Here is a 26,338-nt window from a genome sequence, read left to right as displayed (position 1 = left end):
CCCAAACATGTGCAGACACCAGGGGAGGGCTCATCCCTCCCGTGGCTGCCCTTCACTCTAATCCTGTAGGTGGACCCAAGCTGAGGAAGTTTGTCTAGGGGTGATGTTAGGGCTAAGGACCAGCACACAGTTTGGAGGCAGCTGTCCAGAGGACACGTGATGGGTAGGAGGACTGTGCAGCAAACTCACATGGTTGCTTGGACACATTTCCACCAATGTAAGCCCTGAAACAGGGACCCCACCTTGCTTTCCAGGCAACCCTGAAGGACGTACAAAGGCAGAGAGGTGAGTAAAGGGCGCCAGAACTTTTGTCACTTCTCTAGCCAGTCGGGTCATCAAGAAAGCATGGGCTTCTGACTCTGTATCTGTCACCTGATAGCACAGAGGACAGGCAAGCGTGTTACTGAATGAGGACTGGCCATAAGGCTGAGTGTGTGGCCCTTGAAGGCACACTGCAAAGCCTCTAAGTCGGACCAGAGGACACGGAGAGATCTGGGAGAGCTGTAATTCAGCCTGGACTGCACTAGGTGGCCCATAGCACCCGCTAGGCACACTAGAGCACACCGAGGAGCCCTGTAAGAACTCCACAGTTCCCTAGAGCACACTCCAGGTTATTTGGAGGCCTATGGGAATACCTTAGGGGCATCAAGGTTTCACTTAGAAACATGTGGAGTGCACTGAACGCACTGCGTTGCCCTCCAGGGAGCCCTGGAGAGCACTGAGCAGCTCCAGGAGGCTCCCCTGTCTCCCAGCACACCCCGCGGGATGCCATAGGTTCAGACAGGGCTGTGTCCCGAGGCATGCTGGGAGCTGTAGTCCTGTGCCGCCACACTTCCGGTCCAGCAAGCCGGCTGTGACGTTTGTTAATTCCTGGCGGCCATGTTTGTTGTGGAGGCGTTCTCCACCCTCAGACAACTCTTCCGGTCCTGGCCGTATCCATTTCCGATCGGCCATTTTAGTGCTGAGGTTAGAATTTCCGGGAGGCTCCGGGACAACGCAGAGGCAAAGAGAAGCTCCGGGAGCGGATTGGGGCGTCCTGGGGAACATCGGGAGCCTAGGAGGCTCCAAGCTGGCTGGATCTGCGCCGTGGATCTCATATGGGAGATATGGGAGGAGGACGAGGTGCCCCAGAGCGTGCTAGGTAGACCTCGGAGCACTCTGGGGCGCACGGAGGCACTCAGGGTCGCAGCGCAGTGCGAGGTTTGCAGGTGACTTTTGCAGCTTTATCCCTCCGTGCCGCTCGCGCAGAGCGCGCTGAGCCCTGGTTCTTCCTGCCGGAGTCAGCACGGCTCCAGCTGGTAAGCGGCTTTAAAGGGAGGATTTCCTTATGGGTTTGAAAACCTTCGTAATTCGCACAGGGGAGAAAGCAGGAAGAGCCGCAGGGTCCCCGCTGTTCTCCAGCCCAGATGGTTATTGAGCACTTGAAGGAACGGAGCCAGGCCACAGTGCAGCTCTGCCATCCCTGCTGCGTGTACACAACTACATGCACACACAGAAACCCATGCACCATCTCTCTGTTTTGCAGGTGTGCAAAGCACCACATGCCACCCATCTGTACACACATTCACACAGAATGACATGCCACATCCCCAACGATGCACTCACACAAAGCCCCAGACACAATCCCTACTCCTCACAAGCATGCAAAATCCCACACGCCATCCCTACTGCACACGCATGTGCAAAACCCACGCAGTACCACCACTGCACACCAAGCAAAACCCCATATCCTAATGCCGTGCAGAACCGAGTTTATCCCATCCCCAGCGTGCATTGGATATCAACGTACAACAGAGTGCCTGTGGAGCTGCTTGCTTCCAGCTCTGTCCCTGAAGCTGCTTTTCACTTGGGACAGCATCCTGCCTGCAAGCACGCACAGAAAGCCCCGTGCATCAGCCCTGCTGCAAGCACTTGTGCAAAGTGCTGTGCATCATTCCTCCCGCCAGCGGATGTGCAAAACCCCATGTACTATTCCTCAGCAATCTGCCGTAAAAGATGCTGCACACCATCCCTCCTGCAAACACGTACAGAACAGAGCACTGTCCCCCCTTTTACATCCGTGATGCCCCATGATGCCCCACACACCATCCCCAAAGCACGCAAACGTAGCGAGCCCCACGTGCCACCCACCCACCCATCCATTCATCTATCCTTCTCTGCCACAAGCGTGCAAAACCGCCATCAACACAACACAACACAAACACAACACAACACAACACAACACAACACAACACAACACAACACAACACAACACAACACAACACAACACAACACAACACAACACAACACAACACAACACAACACAACACAACACAGCCCCCAAGCGCCGCTCCCGTCCGCCGCGCGCGCGCCAACTTCAGCTCCGCCCCCTTCACCTGCGCCGCCGGGACGGGCAGCGTCACTAACCAATCAGACCGCCTAGGCTGCTGCGTTTCGCAGCCAATGAGAAGCGCGGTGGCGCGGAGAAGCCCCGCCCCGGGGCGGGGGGCGTGGCGGCGGAGGGGGCGCCATGCGCCATGTCATGGAGGCGCAGTGCGCGGGCGGCCATTGACGGCGCCGGAGCTGCGCGCGGAGCGGGCCGGCAGCCCGCGGCGACCCCGCGCACACCGCCCTCTTCCCGTCGGCGGCGGCCGCGTCCCCACGGCCGCACCCCGGCCGCCCTCCCTCGCCAGTGCGGAGCCGCGGGTGGGGGGGGCGATGGAGATGAAGAAGCGCATCAACCTGGAGTTGCGGAACCAGGCCCCCGAGGAGGTGAGCGGCGCCGGGGCACAGCCGCGCTCCCGTCGGCCCCGTCCCGCTTCCGCCCCGGCTCCGGGCGGCGCGGACGCGGCGGCTCCGCCGAATCTGGGTCACGGCGGTGGCGCAGGAGCCGCGCGGGGCCGGGCGGCGCTTTCGGGCCGCGCTGCGCGCCGTTCCGCGGGGCCTCGAAGTTGGCGGCGGGGCGGGGTTTGCGCCGCGCTCTGCTCCCCGCGAGGCTTTTATTCCTTTCGGTTTTTCCCTTTCGGGATCCCCGCGCCCGCTGCTCGGTTCGCAACTTGCGCGCGAGGTCGCGGCGCTCCGAGTTCCGCCTTCAGCTGCAGCTCGGGGTCCCGCCGTTACGTTGGCGTCGTGGTTTCGATTTAATTTCTCTTTTAGTTTTCTCTCTCTGCTGAAGGAGGTCCCGGGGCGCCGCCCCGCCGCGAGTTCCGAATGTCCCGAGCGGCGCTGCGCCGCCTCCTCCCTCCCCGCCGCTTCCCCTTTCCGGGGAAACTTCCATTAAATAATGCTATCGATATTAAAAAGAAGCCCCGAGTTCCCAGGGCGGGAAGATCGCGGAATTGTAGAATGCCTTCGATTGAAGGGAACTTAAATATCGCAGCACGGTTGGGATGGGGGGGACCTCGCGGGCCCCCATTCCCACTCCTTGCCCTGGACTTGCCGCTCCCCGCCAGCTCAGGCTGCCCAGGGTCCCCCACAGCCTCTGGAAACTCCGGGGATGGAGCACCCACGCTGCTTTGGGCAGCAGTGCCAGGCTTCTGGTTGGGTGCCTGGGAGGTTGTGGGTTCCTTTCTGGAGGTAGCACAGACCCACCTGGATGCCTGCCTGTGCAGCCTGCTGCAGGGGGCCCGCTTTGCAGGGGGGCTGGATGTGATGATGTCTGGAGGTCCCTGCCGGCCCCTACAATTCTGTGATCCTGTGAATTACACCCACTGCCTCGCTGTTCCATCTGCCCACGCTCCCGTGGATGCTCTGCAGCGAGGTCAGCCAGGACGCCATCGACCCACCCAGGACTAAAGTCCAGGTTTGGTATCGCAGTGCATGAAGAGAGCAGCCCGATGTGCAGGGATTGTGGAAGAGGTGCACTGAGCTGTTTGTTCAAGCCAGCAGCACGTGCTGCCCCGGCTCAGCCGTAGGGGTCACAGAAGGGCTGCATTGTTTTGGGTGCAGATGTGCACTGGAGGCGTGGTGACCCCCAGTTCTACTTATTGTGGATGGAAAACAAGCCCGTGTTGAGACTTTGCTTGAAGTTGATAAGCTGTGCGAGTCGAGTGCTGCTGCTGCACGAGGCGGCAGCCTTGTAATCACGTTAGTTGGAAGCATACAAGAAAACGGAGCGGTGGCCTTATTAATGTCCTCTCTAATGAGGGATATGTTCACAAAGGATGAAGTGATTTTTAAATTAATTAGCTGCTCCTTGTTGCTTCCCCTGCATTGATTGTCTTGTTGTTTTAGTAGCAGTGGAAGTTGTTCAGTTGGGCTTAATTAACCTGCAGAACTCACTGCTAAAATAATCAGGAGCTGGGAGATTTAGGATTTGGAAAGAATTGGAGTGACTTTATAAATATGTGCAGTGAATGATTGGATTTGATAAATGAGTTAGTGGTTCACTCGTATGGAAAACCACAGATGAGTTTTAGCCCTGACTGATGTGAAGAACCTGCCTGGTGGGATGCCCACCTTTAACAGAGCAGGTTCCCCATGGAGAGGTTCCCTTCATTCCCAGCAGTGCTGTGCTGGAGCTGGGCTCTGACCTGTGCTGTGCTGGCACTGTGGGAAGCCCTGCAAGCGTCCGTCAGCAAAGCTGCTACTTGTATTTTATGGAAGCAGCTGCCCGAAATGTGCTCGGTGGAAGAGAAGTTGTTACATGCTTCTCATGTAGGCTGGTGTCAAAGACTTCAGACCACAACTCTGGTCTCAATTATAAATAACACCAACAGACCACCCCTCCGAAACACGTTTAACGGTCACCAAGTTGCGGTTTTGGTTAAACGCGTGGTTTAGTGGTGCTCACTCAGCTGCCTTGATATCCTGTTTGAAGGTGACGGAGTTGGTGCTCGATAACTGCAAGTCCAGCAATGGGGAGATTGAAGGTCTGAACGATTCCTTTAAGGAACTAGAGTTTCTTAGCATGGCCAATGTGCAGCTGACGTCGCTGGCCAAGCTGCCCACGTTGAGTAAGCTCCGAAAGGTACGTGTCTCACCTGCCCAGACAGCAGGATTTCATAGAATCACAGAATAGTTTAAGTTGGAAGGGATCCTAAAAGGTCGTCTGGTCCAACATCCACAGATGGAACGGAAATCTGGAGGGTTGAGTCTTCAAGGATTCGCATATTATCGCTGTGAGATTGCAGGCACTGCGGTCTGGTCTACATTAACATTTGAAGGTTTTGTGGGCATCTCCAGCTAGTTTTGGCCAAATTGGTCTCAGTCAATGGCTCCTACCTAGAGCAGCGAGTGCTTTGTCTGCTCACTGAATGTTGGCCATGTCTTTGAGAGCTGATGGTCAGTAGCAGGCGCTTGGCTGCCCAGCCAGTGCAGGACTGGCACACATTGCTTGCTGATCAAAGACGTGCAGTGAGTTCCAATATTATCTGTTCTACAGGCTTAGATATCCAAGCCCATGATGTTTTCAGGAGAACTTCTAAAATTATCAGTTTAAAGGAACGTTTTGTAAGCTGAATATTAGCTAGCTAGCACTGTGGGAAGCGTTCAACTTTGTGATTAAGCTTCTAAGTTAAAAACTGTGCTTACTGAATCTGATGGTAAGAAACCAAGCTTTTAATTCCTTTACTTTTGCTGTGCAATAGTTGGAGTTGAGTGACAACATCATTTCCGGAGGCCTGGAGGTCCTTGCAGAAAGATGTCCAAATCTCACATATCTAAATCTAAGTGGCAACAAAATCAAAGATCTTGGCACTGTGGAAGCTCTTGTAAGTATGGAATGAGAGGGGCAACTGAAAGTTTAAATGTAACAAGTACTGGTTTTTATTAAGTTTTTGCAATAGAATGGTAGAAGAAGGTACAAGGATTTCACATGAGAAATCTTGTCAAGTATGGAAGATGAAACAACGTTGGGTTTAGACTAGTGCAGTGTTAGAAATGAAGTACAAAGATACCTGATATATTCTAGCTACTTTTATTTCTTTTCAGCACAACTAAGGGCACCCCAAATGAAATTCCTTATCTATTGTACATGCTATCTGTTATTTTTCCTTTGCTGGCTCAGGTGTTTCAGGTTTGTTGGTGATTCAGTTGGTCCTGACTTGATTAACTCCATGTCATGCTTTTTAGAGACAGTTCTTGTAAACACAGCACTGTAAAATTCCTTCCGCGTTAGTGATGGGATGTGCTGAATGAGAGCTGTTGAGCTTCTGTTTTGTCTTTGATAGAAAAGTTGCCAAGTTACGTATTGCTAATCCTCTTGTGTTGGTTTGTGAAGATACGGCAGCTGCTCATTAGACAAAATACAAGCTTTCACTGAACCTGTGAGGTAGTTAGGTTGTGTCTTAGCAGTTAGGAGCACACCTGAGCAATGGGTGGTTGAGGTGGAGGAGGAATGCTTGATCTGCATCTCATTGTGCCAGCATACGGGTTATTTGTTATTTGTTATTATTTGTTATAGACTGCATTTTTGTTAAGCTTTTGTAAAGGTCATCAGTCTGCCTTTATTGTGGTTTGACCTAGCAGTTATGAGACAAAGCAAAGTGGTTGGAGTGCTCTACAGAACAAATGCTTTTCAGATCTCAGATGCTTGCCAGGATGTTGTGCATGTGTGTAAAGTCTGGAAGGTGAGAGATCATCATCAGTTGTCTAGTTGTTACTGTAGTTCTCAGTCCTACCAAGTGCCTGCTTGCAGTTAAATCAAACTGCTGAAAATCTGCTGGAGCTGAGCTTTTGGGCATGGCTATGAGAACCAAACCAGGCTCTGCAGACAACAAAGCATCCTCATGTAGGTGTCACGCAGTGTGCGCACGGTGCCTGTCTGCGTGGTTGTGTTGGCCGTGCTGCAGATGTGCTGTGCAGTTGATCTGCAAGAGCATTCCATTAGAAGTTCAAATAACACTTCAAGTTTTTACTGAGTGGGGAATAAAATAGTGAGTAGGAATGAAGCAGTGGGGATAAAATCTGTATCTGGCTGTATTTGGGCTATGACAGCACTGTAACTTGAGGCACCATTTGGTTGTATCGAGCAGAGGGGGAAAAATAAACTCTGTTTGTTTTCAGCAAAATCTTAAAAACTTAAAGAGCCTTGACCTGTTCAACTGTGAGATTACAAACCTCGAGGATTACAGGGACAGCATTTTTGATCTGCTTCAGCAAATCACATACCTGGATGGATTTGACCAGGAAGATAACGAGGCACCGGACTCAGAAGATGATGATGATGAGGGTGAGTTCCTGGAATAAGCTGTGGATGCAAACAGTGCACTGTAATGAAATGTACATGTAGCGTGGATCATGGTGACTTTTTGAGTGCATTGGCATTGTACTCTGCTCTTATTTTTGAGGCGTATAGCTTTAGAATTTGTTTGGTGTTAGCACACTGGTTCAGAATGAAAAGTCACGTCAAAGGTTTTAAGCTCTTGTGGAAGCCTTTTGAGTGTGAGGAAGCAGAGTAAAGGTGTTGTTGCAAAGATTAGCAATATTCCTAAAACATGTTATTGCCAGCAGTAATGTAGTTAGCAGAACTGATGCAGAGCAAGGGGACAACAGCTTTTATGGTGTTTCCCTATGGAAAGAACGCAAAACGAAGGGGAATTGCTGAAGTATGACACAAATTTCTGCATAAAAGCTGTACAGTCCCTTTTGATCTGACCTCAGTGACTAACGAGGCTATTTCTGTTGTTTTCCTCATTGCTGTTAATCAGTCTGAAATGAAACCCATAGGAGTAGGTCTGTCAGTGCGTGGCTACAAATCTGTGTTGATGTGATGGTAGGAGGAGCACGTGTTCTTCTGGAAACCTGGCTTAGTGGATAATTATTAGAGGCAAAACTGCTAGGAGTAAACATCCAAAATGTATTTGAGTGTTAGCAAGCAGGATAGGGCTCTTGTTGTGGTGTTGTGTGTGCGCCCAAATAACTTGCTAAATTTGGGTTATGTCCTCTAATGGGTGAGGCTTCCAGTGCTTTCTTCTGGCTTTAATTCATTAGCTAGTGGCTGCCACTGCCACGTGCTGGGTCAGCAGTGCCCAGTAGTAACCACGTGTCACAGTCTGGAAATCCATGCAGAAAATTATTTGGTGAGAGCCAAATGTCTATAACATAAATGTAAAACTAAACTCAATAGTGGAAAATGCATAGGAAAATTAATATGAATTTGAAAATGAATTGTAGAGTCACCTCATTATTTCTTCTAATTCACTTAATTGGAAGCATGGTGGTGTGCTCCAGACAGAAAAGCAATGAGAGATCATCTCTTTGGGACAGTAGGTGTTTCAGTGTAAGGGATTAAAAAACAGGCAGAACGAGCACGATATATTATATTTACCCTTAAGTACTTTGGGGTTTGATTTTGCAGACAAGCTGCTTTTCCACTGGTTACAGTTTCTACTCCCTTGCAGGAATTTACATATGCAGCTGCTTCAGACATCAAGAATTTTGCCTGAAGCTTGTGATGTAAAAAAAAAAGTCAGTAGCCTTTCTTCAAGGAAAATTGTTACAGCAGCTAAATTGATTTCAATCACAGTTGTTTCCCACAGAACCTGCATTAAAAAAAAAAAACAAAACTGGAAGAAGCGTTAGAACTGGCTTAACCTGGCACATGTTAGTTTGCATGAAGAGGAGTTAATGAAACTTAATTGCAACATATTAAGTGCATTTTTCATTTCTGAAGGAGACGAAGATGACAATGATGAAGATGAGGATGAAGCCGGTCCCCCAGGAGAATATGAAGAAGAAGATGATGAAGATGATGGAGGCTCAGATCTTGGGGAAGGTGAAGAGGAGGAGGAAGTTGGTCTTTCATACCTGATGAAAGAAGAGATTCAGGTAAAGAGAGGTTAAGGTGAAGTTAGTGTTCTCTACCAAATGCAGACAATGGGGAGAAACTGCCTACAGAGTTTTGTGTTCATTTAAATCTGTAGGCGCCGAGTATTGTGAACACAGCTGGATGCAGAGAGGTATCTTAGAGTGCTGCTTTCACTGAAATAGGCAGTGCTGACCTGAACGTGATTGCTGGCTGTCAGTTATGAAGGTGCTTCTGGCTGACCTGCTGGGCGTACTTCACTTTCATCTCACCCCTTCAGGCTGCAGGATGCCAGCATCGTTTTATTCCCTGTAAATTAAAGAGTTGGTTTTGCCCTGTGTTTTGAAATCATGCTCTACTACCAATTAAACACTCAAGTTAGATACGTGAAGTAGAATAAATTCATTTTGGGAAACTGAAGAGGTTAGGTTGGTCTTCTAAAAGAGAGGAACGCAGCAACAGCGCATTGCTGGTGCTTCAGGTGAGATGAAGGAAGGTCTGCTTTTTGCTGTAGTAAATACTGCTGCGCTTTTTTTGAGTGTTGTCTGGTGGTATTGAAAAGCTATGAAAATCAGTCCCAGAGCCTGCGAGGTAAGACTTTGCCATGAAGCAAGTAGAGAATATTAAGCTAGAATAAGGAAACGCAGGTGGTTTTTAGGGTTATGGATGGGTTCTTGCAGTTCCTGTGGTTCACGGAAGTCAGGCTCAGGAGTCACAATTTGGTCCTCCTCTTTGGCAGCTTCAAGACTTTCAATTGGAGAATGTGTGAAATTCTGTAAGTGAGCCTGTGGCAAGCAGCTCCCATGCTTCACATCTAAAATTCTGTCACTTCAAAAATGATGTCACTTCCGTTACTGCTGATAAGAGTTGACATCATACCAGCTTCATTTCCCATGGATGTGCAGAAAATCTTCATCTGAACTCCATTTTTATGTGCATTTTGTTCTTCTAACCACATGCTTTGTTGTCTTCTGCACTCTTACAAGTGTAACTCCATACTTGTGTTGCTGCTCTGAAGAGACTGAAATGTTTTAAATTCCTTCTTAGGATCAGCATTTCAGCAAAGTTTGTGTATGCTGCGATTCTTTACAAATATTTCACAATTTTTTTTGAAGGATGAAGATGATGATGATGACTATGTTGAAGAGGGAGGTGACGAGGAGGAAGAAGGTAAGTCCTCAGCTGAAGTATTAATGTTGACTAAAACTATTATTCTGTAACCTAACAAGTCTGGGATGTGGAACTTTGCTGACAAAAAGCACTGACTGGTTTCTGTAGACATACTAAGCTCAAGCAAGGGCCTGAGAAGGTAGCATAGCAACTCTGTAGTAGTTGGTGTTTTTTCTCCTCTGTTGTAAAATAAAAAGAAGAGAGGAACGACATTTTTCCAAGACTTCTGCTGAAGTATGTTTCTAAAATGAAAGAGCTTGCATCTTGTCTGCAGGCAGAAATACTTGTTTTTCAAGAGGGAGAGGAGATGGATGGCACTTCTGTATGCTTTGTATGTGCACAGCCACTGCAATACCTTCACTGGCAAAGCGTCGGGAGGACCAGTAGCTGCAGTCCTCTATCAAGATGAAAATGGCTTCCTTCCTTACAGAAACTTTTCACCTAAGAGGAAACTCTAGGGTGCAAACCATTTCATCTTTCAGTGCCAGAAGATAAGCAGGACAGATGTGTTACTCATTCTTCCTTGCACCTTGTTTGAGGCTTGCAAACCTTTCAGGGTCAGGACCAGCCTTAAGTTTAAAGCTCCTCGTCTGTTTTGGAGCACAGGAAAAGAAGTTGCAGTGCTGACAGAAGGCTAATTCCTGCTTCTCATGCTCTTATCAGGCACTCTGCTTGGTGGAACGAGAGATGGGTTGCCTAGTTGTGCGCATCTCTGTGTTCCACGTGGTGAGATGGGCACCATGTAGGACCACCAGCTTATTACCAGCCAGCAGTTGCTGAATTCCTTCAGAAAATAAATATATCAAGCCTCATCTGAAAGTCAGCTCGCTTTTCCTTCTCTTGTTTAAATTTCTAAACTTTCTCGTTACATTAGTGCCCATCTGATTTGCATGCTTGGCTTAATGGAGCAGTTTTTGGAGATGTGTCTTGCTCTTGAAAAACTGGAAATCTGAAGTAGCAATACTCAATTCTTCCCATTTGCAATTGCAGCATTCGAATTTATAAAGACAACAAAGCGGGTGGTTAGGATGGCTAATTAGCCAGGAAATGAGTGCTGGCAATTAAATCTCTTAGGTTTGACAGGATTGCATTTCGTGATTCCACCACAAGAGTGCACAGTCCACTGACTGAGCTGGGCGTATTTCTAAGAATAAGCTGAGAGATTTTTATCCAAGAAACAGTTTGTCAAGTGGAGAGAGAGCAGAACAGATTTGATTTGGTATCTGCAGAAACTGCTGGGTTTGGGGCTGGATGCATGCGCCTTCAGAAATTTAGAGGGGTGGAAAAAATACTTCAGTTCTTAAGTACATGCTAACAGTCATTTATATACATATTTATATTATCACTGGTGCATCTCACTTAATGTTCTGTAATGCTTAGTGTATATTTAGTTGAATGCAGCCTGCCTGAACTATGCAGAGTAAGGTAAATGATCTTCTTGAGAACCACGGGCACCCCACGTCGCAGTGCTCAGCACATCAGCCTCGCGCAGCAATCGTTTCCACCGCATTTGCTGAACACTTTAACACTATGTGTGTGAATGGGATGTAATGAGATCTTTTCCTTAGCAGAGGGTGTTCGAGGGGAGAAGAGGAAACGAGATCCTGAAGATGAAGGCGAGGAAGAGGATGATTAATTTGTTATAGACGACGTAGGACCAGATTCTTAAGTTTCAGAACACGCAATAGTGATTATGCAGATCTGTATGTCTCCATGTACCATAGATGTCCCTACAGAAAATGTTAACTTTTTATAGGAGAAGTGTGGTTTTACTATTCTTGCCCTTTTTATCATTCCAAATAAGATATAATAGCCTGTTAGTGAACCTATATGTAGAAAAAAGATTTTCAACAATATATTCACTGAAGCCATTGTCTAGTTTTTCCCTTAGAGTTTTATTAGGAGCTCTTTAATTTTATACAAGCTTGCTGTGTTGGTCATCATTTCTCCAGAGTTAAAACACCTATCTTACATGGATTTAATATCATAAATTTCCTTCAAGATCTTCAGGTTTTTATACTTAAAAAGTTGAACTCAGAAATGCTACGTGGCAAATTTGAGTCTGTTTCAAATGAGGAGTTGACAGCAGTCTTGAGTTTACCAGGGATTCTGTTTGAATTCAACAGCTAGGTTGTGCTTTGCTTCAGCTTTTTAAAAGGTGACTCCTGTAACTTTTTAAAGTCTTCTACCCTGATTTGCACGCTAACATTGCAAAGCATAAAGGGGTTTCAGGAGATTATTTTTTTTCCTGCTTGTTCAGAAGTTGGGTGTTTGCTGAAGATACATTCCCAAAGATATCGTGGCAAACTGAGAGGGCTGTAATTTTCAAACTTCTCTCCAAAACACAGAGTCATTGTAGGTATGAACAGAAGTAACTAATCTCTAGTTTTAAACTGGTTTACAAAAAGTATTTGAACTTTCACTCATCCAGCTGTTGCGTTGTCACTTCAGGAATTCTGCAGTCATTGTGCTTGGCTATCAGATGTTTGCATTTCTAATGCAGAAGTTGACGGGTAACTCCTTCAAGCACACTTTCCAGATTACCCCACATGCTTTTATAAAATCATCAAAGAGGGAAAGATGCACATAAGGGAGTCTTTCCTTACAGGTCGCCTCTTAAATTTTTTAAGTCTGGTTGTAGGCAAAATGTTCAGGTCATGTGTAGCACTAGCTGATCATTCCGGGCTTTTATACTGAATGGCTGCAGAGCCTTGTTCCATTGCTTACGGTTGGCGGCAGTACAGGAGGCGTGCAGACTCTTCTAGCAGCCCGGTTGTGACCAAGAGGCCGAAATAATTCTGCCCAGTGGATTCATGTGTTCCATTTGAGCCACAGCAAAGCAAGCTCAGACGTACAGCATTCGTTTTCCAGTCATTATTTGGATTTAAAGTGGTAGTCTTGATATAAAACTAATTGACATTGTTTCATGTAGGTACTGAACCAAATATCACACACAGCTTTATTCAAGAGACTTATTTTTGTATCTGTCTTGGTTGATGGTAGCTGTCATTAAGAGGGGGGAGACAACGAGGGTGGGGAGGAGGGAGATTTCCTGGACCTAAGTAAAAGTCAGTCACCCATAGACTGGTTGTTTGTGAATATTTAATAGGGTATTTCACACACTAGCAGACTTTTTAAATGTGACTTCCTGCTCTTAAGTTTAGATACTGCAGGGTTGAAGTTGTTCTGCAAAGCCCAATTTCTTGTGTGTTCTTTTTTTCCCCAAATAGAGCCTTAAATTACAGTTTCTCATGTAGCTGTGAAGCATAGCCAGCCATTGACGGTGTCTGTATGAAATGAGTCAGGCAGATGGCAATAGACTTGGAAATAAACTGACTAAAATTTTGGCATGTTTTCATGGATATCTGTAAAGACACTAGAAAAGTAGTGGTAAAACTACGTTTGCAACCACAATCTTAAGTTCCTGTGTTTGTGTATGAATACTGAATGAATAGAAATCTTAGGTAAGTGCACATCCTATCTTGTCGTGGAGGCTCTGTGTTCGAGGCAGTTGTTTTGTGATCAGCTTTGAGATAGAAAAGTGTTTTTCCACCTTGTTGCTTTTTTTTTTCAATCTCCGTGGATGACTGAAAATTGCTATTTGTAAGCGTGCACTTTTAAAGTACTTCGTTATCAGGGTTTTCCTTAACTGTCTCTTACTGATGCATATAAAATTAGTTTTAAATGGGAACGTTTACTATTCTGAATTAAAATTATTTCAGTACCAGTCACATTTCAGTAAGTCAGTCTGATTTTAACACTGAGTTAATGTGACAAAGCAAAATGAGCTTAGGTGGGGTAAGCAGACTTTCCCTTGATATGCAGACTGAACACTTCCTAAATCAAATTGCAGTGCAGTGCATCAGCTGCTACGTCTACAAAATCTGAGCCTCATGCTGGTGTGGAACATATTACTTTAGAATTGTTTCAAAACAGCATTTAGCTGAATTATGAACTAGGTAATTAATTATGAACTAGGTGAGGGGGTGCAGAGTGACCAAAGGCAAAACAGACGGGACAGGGAGGGATGGGGGGTGAGCCAAGGAATGCGGCCTTACCTCTCACCACTCCAGGCTCTTGTGCTCACCTACTGGTTCACACTGTGCCACTGCAGCAAGAAATAAAGCCTGCAAGTCACGATAACTCAGCAACTGGGGTGGAGAATATTGTAACAACTTCTTGAAACTGACTGTAATATCCCCTCCTATTTAATTGGAATATCAGAATAATCTGCGCCTGGTTTCTTAGAATCAGTTGTAACATCCCCTCCTGTTCTTGCCTGTGTCTCTACAAATATCCCAAGCTGTCCCTTCATGGTGTGCAGGCGAGGAGAGGCCGCTCCCTCTGCACCCAGCGTTGCGCAGCGCTGATTGAGGTGCGCCTGCTTTGTGACCTCCTGGTGTTACGGACTTTGATTTTCCGCAGGTCAACACGAACCTTAATTCCTGAGTAATTCTGTCTTTTCCTCAGCATTACCATCTAAGCATCATTTCATATTTGTCAGCTTGGCATGCAATTAAACAGCATAGCATTTTTTTAAAAATAAATAATACAGAGCCTCCAGATAACTTTTGAAACTTTTTTGCTTGGTGGGTGGACTTTTCATGCAAATATGTAAGGGTGGGTTTTATATTTTGTAGAGGTTTTGTCCTACTTCAATGCTCTTTGTATGGCAGTATGTATATAGTGTGTTTTGGTTCCTTATCAGACTCTTTCCTTAAACTTTGGAGTAACTGATTTTGTGCAACTGTGTTTTGAATAAAGCCATGACAGTGTTAAATTAAGCAACCCTGCAGCACTCTTCTGATAATTTTTAGTTGTAACAAGACATGTTTCCTCCCTACGTGTGCTGTAAATTTTAAATTAAAAAGTTTTCAAACTGAATTATTTCAAATAAATTAAGACTGCTGTATTGAATTACTCTTTTAGTACATCTGCAAAGAGAAGGCTGTGTTCCTTCAGGAATGGAGTTAAAGGTAAGTCTTCCTGGTGTCCTTTTGCTACTGAAAACTTCTGGGGTTAGACTTTGTATTTAGTGGTATTGTATTTCCTGGTAATGTTGTAGTTGATGCAGGACACAATGTACAACCCAAACTGTTTGTACCACTGTTTGGGTAGTTCACTTAGTGCTTCCAGATGGGTTTAATATAGAAATATTGGAGCTGAGGAGGCCTTTGTGTTCTCTATAAATCCACACCATTTGGGTGAAGTTAGTTTGGCTGAATCTGAAGAAAAAGAAAAAAAAATCAAGAGTCAGTCTGCATTTTGTTCTTTATAGTGTCGACTTGATGTCTGACAGCCCCAGCTCTTCGAAGTGGCTGCCTTGGTGTGCATAAGTGACTGCTCATTGAAGAATAGTGTTTTTTTTTTTTTCTTTTTTTCTTTTTTTCCCCCCTCCTGTGGACATTGCATTGTCTTTATTTTATTTTATCTGGATTAGTCCAGCATTCTTGGCAAGAATTCTCTGGGCACACTTGAAAAAGCTAGTAACTAAACATGCTTTTCTTGTACTAGATGGGTGATCAGCAGATTAATGGATGGTTGTTTTCTGGGCAGAAAGGGCGAGGGGGGCAGTTGCCTGTCTCTCTGAAGCCACAGTGGCTGCATGATCCTTGTGCACCAGTTTGCCCAGTAAAGCAAAGGCAAAGAGGGCTGACCAGAGCAAGGCCAGTGTGCTTTTGGAGGATAACGGTGATTTTAACTAAACCTGAGATGTGCCATTCTGGCAAAGACAGGATGTTCCCAGTACAGGAAGGATGCAGAGCTTTTGGAGCAGGTCCAGAGGAGGCCACAAAGATCATCTGAGGCCTAGAGCACCTCTCCTGTGAGGATGGGTTGAGGGAGTTGGGTTTGTTCAGCTTGGAGTCCTGATTGCAGCCTTCCAGTCAGTACTTGAGAGCATCTAAGCAGGAGTGAGGCAGGCTTCTTACGTGGCTTGATAGTGGCAGGATGGGGGGGGGGAGGAGGGTGGCTTTAAACTAGAATATGAAATTTAGGTTAGATCTTAATTAGAAATTGTTAACTCAGTGGGTGGTGAAGCCTAGCACAGCTGCCCAGAGGCTATGGATGCCCCATCCCCCCCTGGAGGTGTTCAAGGCCAGGCTGGATGGGGCCCTGGGCAGCCTGGGCTGCTGTTAAATGAGGAGGTTGGTGGCCCTGTGTGTGGTGGGGGGGCTGGAGATCTGTGATCCTTGAGTCCCTGCCACTCTGGGCCAATCTGTGATTCTGTGTGTTGGAACTGGATCTCTAAGGTCCCTCCCAGCCCTGACCATCCTATGATTCCATGGAATGTAGTGCTGTGTGGGCACGTCTTCCAGGTTGGGGAAAACTGGCTGGGTGGGGGCTGATGCTCTGGAGCGGTTCTGGAAGGAGAGCTGCCTGCTGCAGCCTGCTCAAAAGACAGGCTGAGGGAGCTGGGCTCGTTCAGCCTGGAGAAGCTGCGGGGTGACCTCATTGCAGCCTGCAGTGCCTGAAGGGAGCCTGCAGCCAGGAGGGGAGGCAGCTCTTGGGAAGGGGAGATGAGAGCAGGCCAGGGAATGGCTGGAAGTGGAGGGAGGGCAGCTGGAGGCCGGGTGTCAGGGAAGTTCTGTGCTGTGAGAGCGGTGAGGGGCTGAACAGCTGCCCAGAGAGGCTGCGATGCCCCGTCCATCCCTGGAGGGGTTGGAGGCCAGGCTGGATGGGGCCCTGGGCTGCCGTGAAATGTGGGGAGGTTGGTGGCCCTGCCTCTGGCAGGGGAGCTTCCCGACCCTTCAGGTCCCTTCCAACCCTGGCCATTCTGTGAATATCTCCCCATTCCAACCACGCCCCTCCCTTTCCTTCCCATAGCGGGGAGGGGCACCCTGCCTCAGCCCCCCCTTCCCCCCAGCCCTAGGGCGCACGGGGCCCAGCAGAACGGGAATCCGTTACCCACGGGGTTTCCTGGCTCCGGGCAGCAGGGGCCGAGCCGTGACCCCGCCTCTGATTGGCTGAGATTTGCCGCAGTTCCGCCCATCCGCGCGCTCCCGTCTTCCCAACCGGCCCCGCGCGCGGCGGTGGCGGGTTTTGGGGGCGGCCGCGGTTTTCCTCACGGCCGTTCCGTAACGGCTGAGGTGGAGCGCTGCCGTTTACCCGCCGTGCTCCTCCAGCTCTGTGTCCGTGGGAGAACGCAAAGTGTATTTCCGAGTCCAGGCGCACACGGGAATAATGTTTCTGACGTCCTGTGTGAGGGAGAATGCGCGCAGCTGGGCTTTGCTGTGGGATCTGTGATTAAACGTGAATCACAGAGAAACCCTCGCTCCGAAGTGCAGGGGAAAAGTTCAGCTTCACCAAGCCGCCCTCATCTCCATCCCAGCTTCCAGGAGAGAAAAGCACTCATTTGTTTAGAAAGAACCAGTATTCCTCCTGCTGATGCTGCTCATCCTGGTGAAATCACACCATTAAATATTTGAACTCTCTTACTGCTTTGAAATGCTACTGAAATACGCTTTTGTTTGCTGTCTTCCAGTCGTTCACATTTGACAGCAGTTAACACGCGCTTCATGAGCACAAACCCATTTCAAAATGTTGTAAGACTGCATTTCTTGCACTGTCTCGCCTCAGTCCCCCCTCTGTTATTTTAAAGCCATTCCCCCTTATCAGTCTGATCAAAGTCAGTCCCCCTCTTTTTACACAGCCTGGCAGCGATAGGACGGTGGGGTGGTTTTCATTTAAAAGGGGGGAGATTTAGGTCAGGTGTTAGGAAGGAATTCTTCACTCAGCGGGCAGTGAAGCCCTGGCAGAGCTGCCTGGAGAGCTGCGGGCGCCCCGTCCAGGAGGAGCCCATGGTCCAGGAGGAGCCCGAGGCCATGGATGGGCCCTGGGTGGCCGGAGCTGAGGGGCAGCCGGCCCTCAGCCAGGGCTGGAAAGGACGGGCTCTAAGGTTCCCTTCAGCCTAAGCCATCCTATGTTCCAATAAATTTCCTCTTATGAAGCTTTTCCTCATCACAAAGCAGTTTGCTTTGTCACAGTGCGCGCAGTTAAACAAGATTACGCAGCAGTGACGTGCATTTGCACCTCAAAAGAAGAGTCCAGGTTATACGAAATCAGCACCCATGTGTGTGTTTCAAAATAGAAATGTATAGCTTAGTACTTCTAATTATTTTAAAGTGTATACTGCTAAGTCTTCTCCACTTACAGGAAAGCCTTTTGCATAACGTTTGGAACCTCTCTTTGCATTTGAATCTCAATAACTGTTAGTCCCAGTTAATTCTTGTCAGAGTAGTGAATAAGTGTAACTCCTTAAATGTATGCACTACACCAACACTTACGTTTTTTTTTACATATGTATATATATATATATATAACAAGAGATTTTCATAAGCATTTACAAGCAAACAGGTGCTTGGTTTCTCCATACCAACTCCCAGTTCTCTGATGGACCCAACTCTGCACAAAGCAGAACAGCCGAACCGTCACCAGCTGCAAACAAACGAGAAGAATTTATCAGCAAAACAAGACGAAAATGAAACAGGCTGAATGGGAAGAGATGGAAGGAAGGGTGGCTGTGCTTCTGGGATTCGGGAGCCTGGTGAGCTCATACCGTTCTTTAAGTCTTCCCTGTAAATAATCACACTATGCTAAACGTTGAGTGTGATCACACTGCTCGTGTGCGTCGATCCAGTGCTCGTGCTGAGGTTTGTGTCACTGCAGCCTGAGATCGCACCTCCTGAAATGCTTACAGTTTTTGGTGTGAAAGGTAACAAAAAATGATAACAAAAAAGAAGTTTGGGGCTTGCTTTCTTTGAAGCGCAGACTGTGTGAGATGAAAGTATTTTATCTTGTGCTATAATGAGGGGTATTTCCATCTCAATTGGTGCATATTGCCAGGGGTTGTAGGGTTGGTTGTTACTGAAACCTCCGACATCCACGTGTTTAATACGATTAATAAGAGCTTTCCCTGAGAGAGCCTCTCTTTTTTTGCAGACATTAGAGTTCCTCCTTATTCAAAGCAGAGATCTGAGCAGACTAGTCATGCCTTTGTAAGAATGAGGAGGGATGGAAGGAGAAAGAATATTAATGTATCTCTGCTCTGGATTTCTGAATAGCTGTAGGCTTAAATTTCTGCGTAATTTCTGCATTAAGATTCAACATTTTCACGGCAAGGGAAATTCCAGGAACATCATGCTATTGAAAAGCAAAAATATTTCCTAGAACAAAGTGCGGAATCGTGAAGATAGTAACATGAACCACCCACTGAGACGACCGTTACAGTTTGGAAATTCTTGCTGCATGTCTTTCACTGCAGGTCTTTTAAAAGCTTTATTTGCAACTTTGGCAAATGCCCCAATATTTCTTTTTCCTCTCTCTGGTATACCTGAATTTCTAATGGTACAAAGTATGTACGTGATGTCAGACATCACTTCTACGTGAAAAGTTAGTGCAAATATTCTTTGCTGCGTATATGCGTATATTTCAGAATATATTAGAATTTTAAAAGCGTTTTAAAAAGAGGGATTATATCAGGGAGAACTGGAAAGCAGCAGCAGCTCTCTTTAACCTCTGAAAGGAAGAGGCTGCAGCAGCATGCAGTGTGCTGAGCAAGCCTCTGAGGGCCAGGTAAGGAGAGAGAGAGCTGGGAATCCCAGTGCTCGCGGCTGTGCTGCTCGTGATCTGCTGCTAGCAAAGGACTTGGAGCTCTGTTCTGCAATTCCAAGAGCCTGCTTCAGTCGTGCTGAATCTGCCTCTGAATGCTGAAATTACTTAGCATTTAGTAGTGTTTAGAGGAGTAGTACTCTTAGACATATATCTTTAACTTCAGGAAGATTTGCCCACACTCTTGATGGAATTACTGATGGACAAATCACAGTAGAATCATAGAATCGTTTGAGTCGAAAGTTTCAGTGTCATCTAGTCCAATGCCCTGCAGTGAACAGGGACAGCCACAGCTCAGTCAGGTTGCTCAGAGCCTGGTCCAGCCTGACCTTGAATGTCTCCAAGGACGTGGCATCCACCGCCTCTCTGGCAACTTGTGCCTCGCTACCCTTAATGAAAAAACTTCTTCCTTATATCCTTATGTCCTATAATCTCCCCTCTTTTAGTTTGAAGCCGTTTCCCCTTGTCCTGTCACAACAGACTCTGCTAAAGACTCCATCCCTTCTTTCTTACTGCTCCCCTTTAGATTCTGAAAGGCTGCTCTCAGGTGTCCCTGGTGCCTTCTATTCTCCAGGTTGATCAGCCCCAGCTGGTTTTGGTGACAGCAACTATGTCATCATTTTTTAGTAGCGTGGTGCCTTCCAGCCTTTCCTGTTTGTTTCCCATGAAACGCCGTGAGTGTTGATGTAGAGGCATGTCAGCTGGGCAGCTGGCCTTGTCACCTTCTTGGAGGATAACTCCTTAATTCCTTTATGTATTTCCCTTGCGTTTCCCGTTGCTTTCTCCTGTTGCTTCAGTGCTGCCTGGCTCCTTGGCGTTAGATTTTAAGTGCGCTGCAGTATGGCCAGCACATCTCAGGGCAGCACCACGTCCCTCTGTGGATGCTGTGCCCACATTGTCGTGGGCAGGCACCATCACCCCCTCCCTCAGAATTCAGAATCAGGTAAGCAAAGCTAAGAGAAATCACAGTTGCGAAAGCGGAAGCAAATCTGTTTATTAAGACTCAATTTTCTTTAGCAATAACCTGGTTTTGTTATTCTAGAATGTATGTGAAAGCTGCTGTCTGTTAGATGTTTCCAATACAGCGTGATTTGAAAAGAAGAAAGCTGAAGGAACTCGCCGTGTACAGTCAGCTACAGGATTTTTTCCCCAGTTCTTCATGACTATTAGCTGCTCCAGCAGTGACAAATTATTTGGGTGTCAGCAGCAGTGCTCAGAGCCAGTCACTTCTCTTTGACCAGAGCACCAATGGACGCTTGCAAATACACGGACTGCGTGCAGTTGTCTTGCATCACTGCAGTGATGGAGAGCAGCGATGAAGCTAACAAAGTCAGGAGCACTCAAAACTACACTAAGAGCTGTGTATTGCGAATCCCCAAATCAGAGCCTGTCCTGTCCTCTGCTGGTCACACCGTCAGAAGCCAGTGTCACAAATACATTCTTTCATGCTTTTGGGGGAAAGCGGTCATCAGAAAATACATAATTCCGTGTTCTGGGAGGATAGAAAAAAACTTCATGCTGAGACGCTCGGAATAAAGATCGTTAAATTTCTCCATCCGTGAAAACCCCCGGCGAGGCGGAAGGGGAAAACCTCCCGCATCTTGCTCCGGAGCGACCTCGTCTGGCAGATTTGAGTCTCCCAGCGGTTTGTTTTTTCCCTGTTCAGACACCACTGCCTCCTCTGCTAAGGAGAGCATGCACAGCTCTGAGCAGGGCCGGCGAAACGAGGCTCTGGCCGCTTGGGAAGCACCTACGTGGTGCTGCAGCAGCAGCTTTATTTTCTCATTTAACCCAGCGAATAGGAAGGGTGGCGAAGGCAGAGAAAGTAGGCATCATAAATACATACATCATACATACATCATACGTACGTACATACATACATCATACGTACGTACATACATACATCATACATACATCATACGTACGTACATCATACATGCATCATACGTACAGACATACATACATCATACATGCATACATCATACGTACAAACATACATACATACATCATACATACATGCATACATGCAGCAGTTCCCTGATGCCACATCTCCTCATGGTTTTGGAGATTTCTTTCAGCATTTCTTAGCGGTGCAGTTCGGGACACCGAAGGTCTGCAGGCGGGCGGGCAGCGGGATCCGGCCCTTGGAGTAACGAGCGCCAGAGGGCAGCATCCACGCGGCAACGGAGCTCTGCCGGAGGACCGAGCCGTTTGTAAAGGAGACGAGAGGACGTTTTGAAGTGACGCGTTTCGGTGCGCGCTGGACGCTTTGGCTGCATTCATTTAATCAAAATTGCTATTCTGAGATTGAAAATGCAGCCAATAAATAGCGCACGTTTCCGTCAACAATTCTAGTTGAGAATCTAATAAATGATTTGGTTTAATGTACAACGTTTCTGCTTGTTCCAGTGGTTTATCTATAATCCCTGTCTTTGCAACAGCCAGAAGCTGCCCATGACAAGTCGTTATTTTCCCCTTTGTTACGGAGCTGTGGCAGAAATCTGCGTTCTAAAAATGTTTCTTTCTGCTCGATTCAGTTGGGAGCATTTGCTCAGGGTGGGGAGTTTTCAGAACGCACAAACTAGGTGTGATGAATTCTGAACGAGCTGACCCTGACAACTGAGCTCATCAAACTCCGTGCTTTTAATTTAGCAGAATATCGTGTGTCTTCATCCTCAGTGCTCGGTAGGAAGCGCTGAAGAGAACAGCTGTAAGGAGAGTTCCCCTTTTTTTGAGCTGACACACAAATGGCACTTGGTGCAGCAACCTCTGCTCCTGCCAGCTGGGTGTTAGTGAGCAGCAAGGACAGCTTGGGGAACAACAGCGCAGTGTGCGGGGCCTGAAAGCCCTCATTCATGCAGCAGCCTGCAGGATCTTGTGCGACACTGTCTGGTGTGCGTCAGCTTTGTGAAATTCGTACTCCACATTTTTTTACAGAAAGAAAAAAAAAAAAAAAAAAAAAAAAAAAAAGGAGTTTGCCTTCGCTTCTTCATTTACGCTTCCAAATAATCTGTCCAAAAGATTTAGTCGTCAGTCTCACGCTTGGGGCTCACACACAATGAGGCCACTGGCACAATGTTTTGGCGCCCTGTAAAAAGTGAGGAGCGTTCTTTCTGTTCTCCCATACATGTTTTGAATTTCTGAGATGATCATAGGAGGTATCACTTAATGTAGCCTAAGTAGAAAGACTACAAAGTACTGTGATTGCTTCGCTTCTCTCCAATTTAACTTGCCCGTGAAGGACGAGAGCTTTTCTTGGCACTGTGCTGACCGTTACTCCTGCAGTACCGTCTGGGAGTGCTTTGTGTGCAGCACAGCCCAGCTCTACATTGGAGGAATCCATAAAGCTCCCAGCTGTGCCTTATGGTAAAAATCCACTCTTGGATTGGTGGAATGCTGACCCTTTAGGGCTGTCCTTCCCAGCAATGCTGACCTGCCCTCCTCCTAAGCACATGTTGCTCACTGAAATGGCAGTAAATGTACCACAAATTAACACCTTTTTCTTTTTTTTTTTCCCCACAGATATCATTCAGATTCCGAGGAAAACTTCAAATAAAGTTTTCTTTTACTCGTCCAACAGCTTTACAGCAGCACTTTATTTTCAAAACAGTTTTTGTTGTAGAAATATAGGTCTGGTCACATAGGAATTGGTCTCATACCCAGGATTTGTGGTTTGGGGGTTTGTTTTCATCCATTCTTCTTTCCCAAATATTCTGATCCTATCACAGCTTGCTTACAGTTTATAGTAACACATCATCCAAGAGAACACACTTCAAATCCTATTGCATTTACTAAATTTAGTGGATGATTTCCTAAATACATAAGTAATAATAGTAATTAGTTGCATCCTTTGGGCCAGAACAGCCTCAGTAAGTTGCAGTGGAGGATCCAGTCCTGTAGCTTATCTTCTCTAATTGCATAAAGCAGCTGTAATCTCACCAGATCCAGTCGCTGGTACATTCCTATCTGCCCTGGAGTTTCCCAGCTGATGGATAGCCACTTTCCTATCATCTTCCTTCTGAGCTTACTGCAGCCAATTATTGGGAAAACTGAGCTGTGCTGGACTAATGTTGTACCATAGTGAATGTAAGGATCCCTAATCTGCCATTGCTCTAAATTAGGCAAGAGCCAGGCCCTGTGGCACAACACAGCTGCAGCTCAAAATCTGGGCCAGGATGCGCATGCTGAGATAACATAACCAAATCTCATGCTTAGGAACTGATGGTTTCTGGGCACCTCCCATTTCTCCTCTCCAGGGTCTGTGAGCAGAATTAGAACAAATTACGCTTAGTAACTGAGCTGTGTGTTACTTTGGAGCACGAAGCAGCAGCAGGTGCCTTGAAGGAGGATGCCAAGCTAGAAGTGAATGACAACTGAATGCAGTAAGGAAAATTTTTCTGTTTATCAAAAGGGGCAGCACGTACTCACCTCTAACACAACTGAAGCAATCAGGTTAATTATTGGCCTGTGTCAGAAAGTGCCACACGCTGAGCTGTCAGTCTGTCTTTGTAGCCGTCAGGTGTTCTGAGCATCAACAACATTTCCTATCGTACCTGGCAGCTCCCTGGCATCTCCTTCTTCTCCTTCCTACCAGGAAACAAGTGGGTGATACAAAAATGTGTGTCTCAATACCTGAAATCAATACTGTTAAATGTAGTCACTTAGGATCCATATGCCTGTCATGTATGTTAACATAAAAGCCTGCCTCTGAACTGCAGGCAGGACATGCCTGGTCACAAACAGCTGGAAATATGGTACCATCATAAGAGGGCAGAGCAACACAACTTTTCATTCACCTTCCCATAAGCTGCATGCAGGACAAAGAGTGAAGTGAAATTACTGCCAAAACTTTGCTTATATATCATCTAAGTGCCCTGGAAAGCAAAGGTTGGACTTCAGAGCGAGCAGTGCATTTACATAAGTAACTGCTTGTTGCACTCATACAGGTAATCAGAACACAGCAGCATGGCTCTGCTCTGCTCTCAGCCACTTCAGATCTGTGGGATCTGGGCTGCAGCCCAGAGCCATGGGCAGTGCTGTGCAGCCTCACAGCAAAAGGTTTCTGATGTTTGTACAGCAGAAGAGGCAACACATGGAGGCAGACATCATCAACATGAAATTGTGAAGATCAGCTCGCAAACCAGAACTGCTGGCACATTACAGCCTAATGGCGACCGGTGGCTTTGGACACAACACGACAGAAGGGATCATAATGTAAGTAATAATACAAGCTATGTAGGTCGCTTCAAAAGTAATGCCTCCTGTTCATTTCCATGGAAACTACAATGGATACAAAGAACACAATGGCACTATTTCATGGAGCAACAAAATGTGATGGAATATTATTGGGAAGGTTCGTTGTTTGTTGCCATACCACCAACCTCTGCTTCTGAAGCTGTGGGCCAACAGAACAAAATAGGACGCATAACTTTCAGAGCAACCTTGGTATCTGGTGTTTCTTATTTGAAAGGTGGCACTAAAGCCATTTGGACACAAACAAGCTAAGAATTCAATCAAATGTAGAATCAAAAGTTTTTTTGCTTTCGTTTGGTGGTTTGGTTTTCATTTGTTTGTTTTGCAAAAGAGTAGAAAAGACCAAATCAAAATTGAGGAAGTGAAGGTGCTTTGGTGCAGCACTTCAGTATATCCCATAAAGGACCAAAAAAGAGAAGGCAAACAGGCTGGTAGACCAGAAAGAAACTGTAACAGAAGGGGGGGGAAATACAGCTACGCTGTAGTACCTGCAAACTACACAAATGGATTTAAAAATGAATCCGGCACCAATAGATTTAATGACAAGCACACTGTGAGACTTAAAATGCTGTGTAGAGATTATAACTCGCTAAGAATGTGAAAAGCACGCGGGCAGGAGGGTGAAAAGCAATTTTATGAAGTATAGGAAAGAATCAAAAGCAGAAAATGCAAGAAATCAGTGATTGGAAGCTGTCAGAACACGGCGTTCGCGGTGCCTGTTCTTGCACTCGGTGCCACTGCAAGTTTCCTGATGACAGGCGTGCTGAAGCCTTGGTTTGACAGCTCATACAAAACATTTGAACATGAAGATCTTTTGTTTCCCTGCCAAAGTAAATGGCTTTTTTCCCTAACCGTAACGTGCTGTCCTCAGACCTGCTCTTCCTAATTAGAGGTGGTGAGCACCATTTAGTTAATGATCATCTTTTATTTCTGTTCTGGATGTTGAATTCTGATTCTTGTTTTGGCAGAGCATGTTTACAAGTGGCTAAAATCACTTGTTCATCTCAGCACTGCATTTCAGGGAGCAGAAGCAGAAGTTGCCTGAGGTTAAAACCCATGGCAACAGCTGTCCTGGCTTCACGCAATTGACAGCGCTGTAGCTGTTAATATGTAACTGTGTTAGAGGTGTGCTTGTCCTGCCTTTGAGAAAGAAGGCTCCAGATCGCTTAGGGCGCATGACAGATACTTTGGTATCTGCTGTGGTATGCAAGCAACTATGAATATCACATATTAAACCCAATATCTTACTTTGTACCACGACAGAACCAATAATTTGTTATTAAACTCCTGTTCCTGGCTGAATGAGAGCAGCACAGGTCAGCTCAGTGCCATTTAGCTCCTGATAGAAGGACGAAATAAAGAGGCAGCTTGACACTGTGATCAGTTACAGCCCAAGGCATGACGTTTGATTACTCTTATCTTAAAAGGCATAGCAGCAAATGTTATAGAGGTCATAACATTATTAAACCTTTACATTTGACTTTAAGATGGGTCCTAGATCAAAAAGGAGACAAAAACATACTCAAGATCTCACAATGAATGATCACTTCTCATTTTTCATTCCTATCAGAAGGGGTGCAC

At 46.5% G+C, this 26,338-nt stretch overlaps 1 protein-coding gene across 2 annotated transcripts; it reads left to right on the top strand.

Moving 5' to 3' along the window:
* Positions 1-2,694: 2,694 nt before the first annotated feature.
* On the top strand, positions 2,695-11,531 carry ANP32E (acidic nuclear phosphoprotein 32 family member E; the record flags this gene model as incomplete). Of its 2 annotated transcripts, XM_079547654.1 has the most annotated exons (7): positions 2,695-2,751; positions 4,799-4,948; positions 5,568-5,690; positions 6,985-7,150; positions 8,594-8,748; positions 9,841-9,895; positions 11,464-11,531. In XM_079547654.1, 7 exons carry the CDS (start codon positions 2,698-2,700, stop codon positions 11,529-11,531), a joined length of 771 nt encoding a protein of 256 aa, XP_079403780.1. The 2 variants fall into 2 exon arrangements, with proteins under 2 accessions (XP_079403780.1, XP_079403779.1); XM_079547653.1 differs by lacking the exon at positions 5,568-5,690 and having other exon boundaries at positions 2,698-2,751.
* Positions 11,532-26,338: the final 14,807 nt, after the last annotated feature.

This window comes from Tetrao urogallus (genome assembly GCF_951394365.1).
Source record: "Tetrao urogallus genome assembly, chromosome: 28".
Taxonomy (NCBI): domain Eukaryota; kingdom Metazoa; phylum Chordata; class Aves; order Galliformes; family Phasianidae; genus Tetrao; species Tetrao urogallus.
The sequence above is the reverse complement of the archived record's forward strand: the minus strand, read 5'-3'. Positions and strand labels throughout refer to the sequence as shown.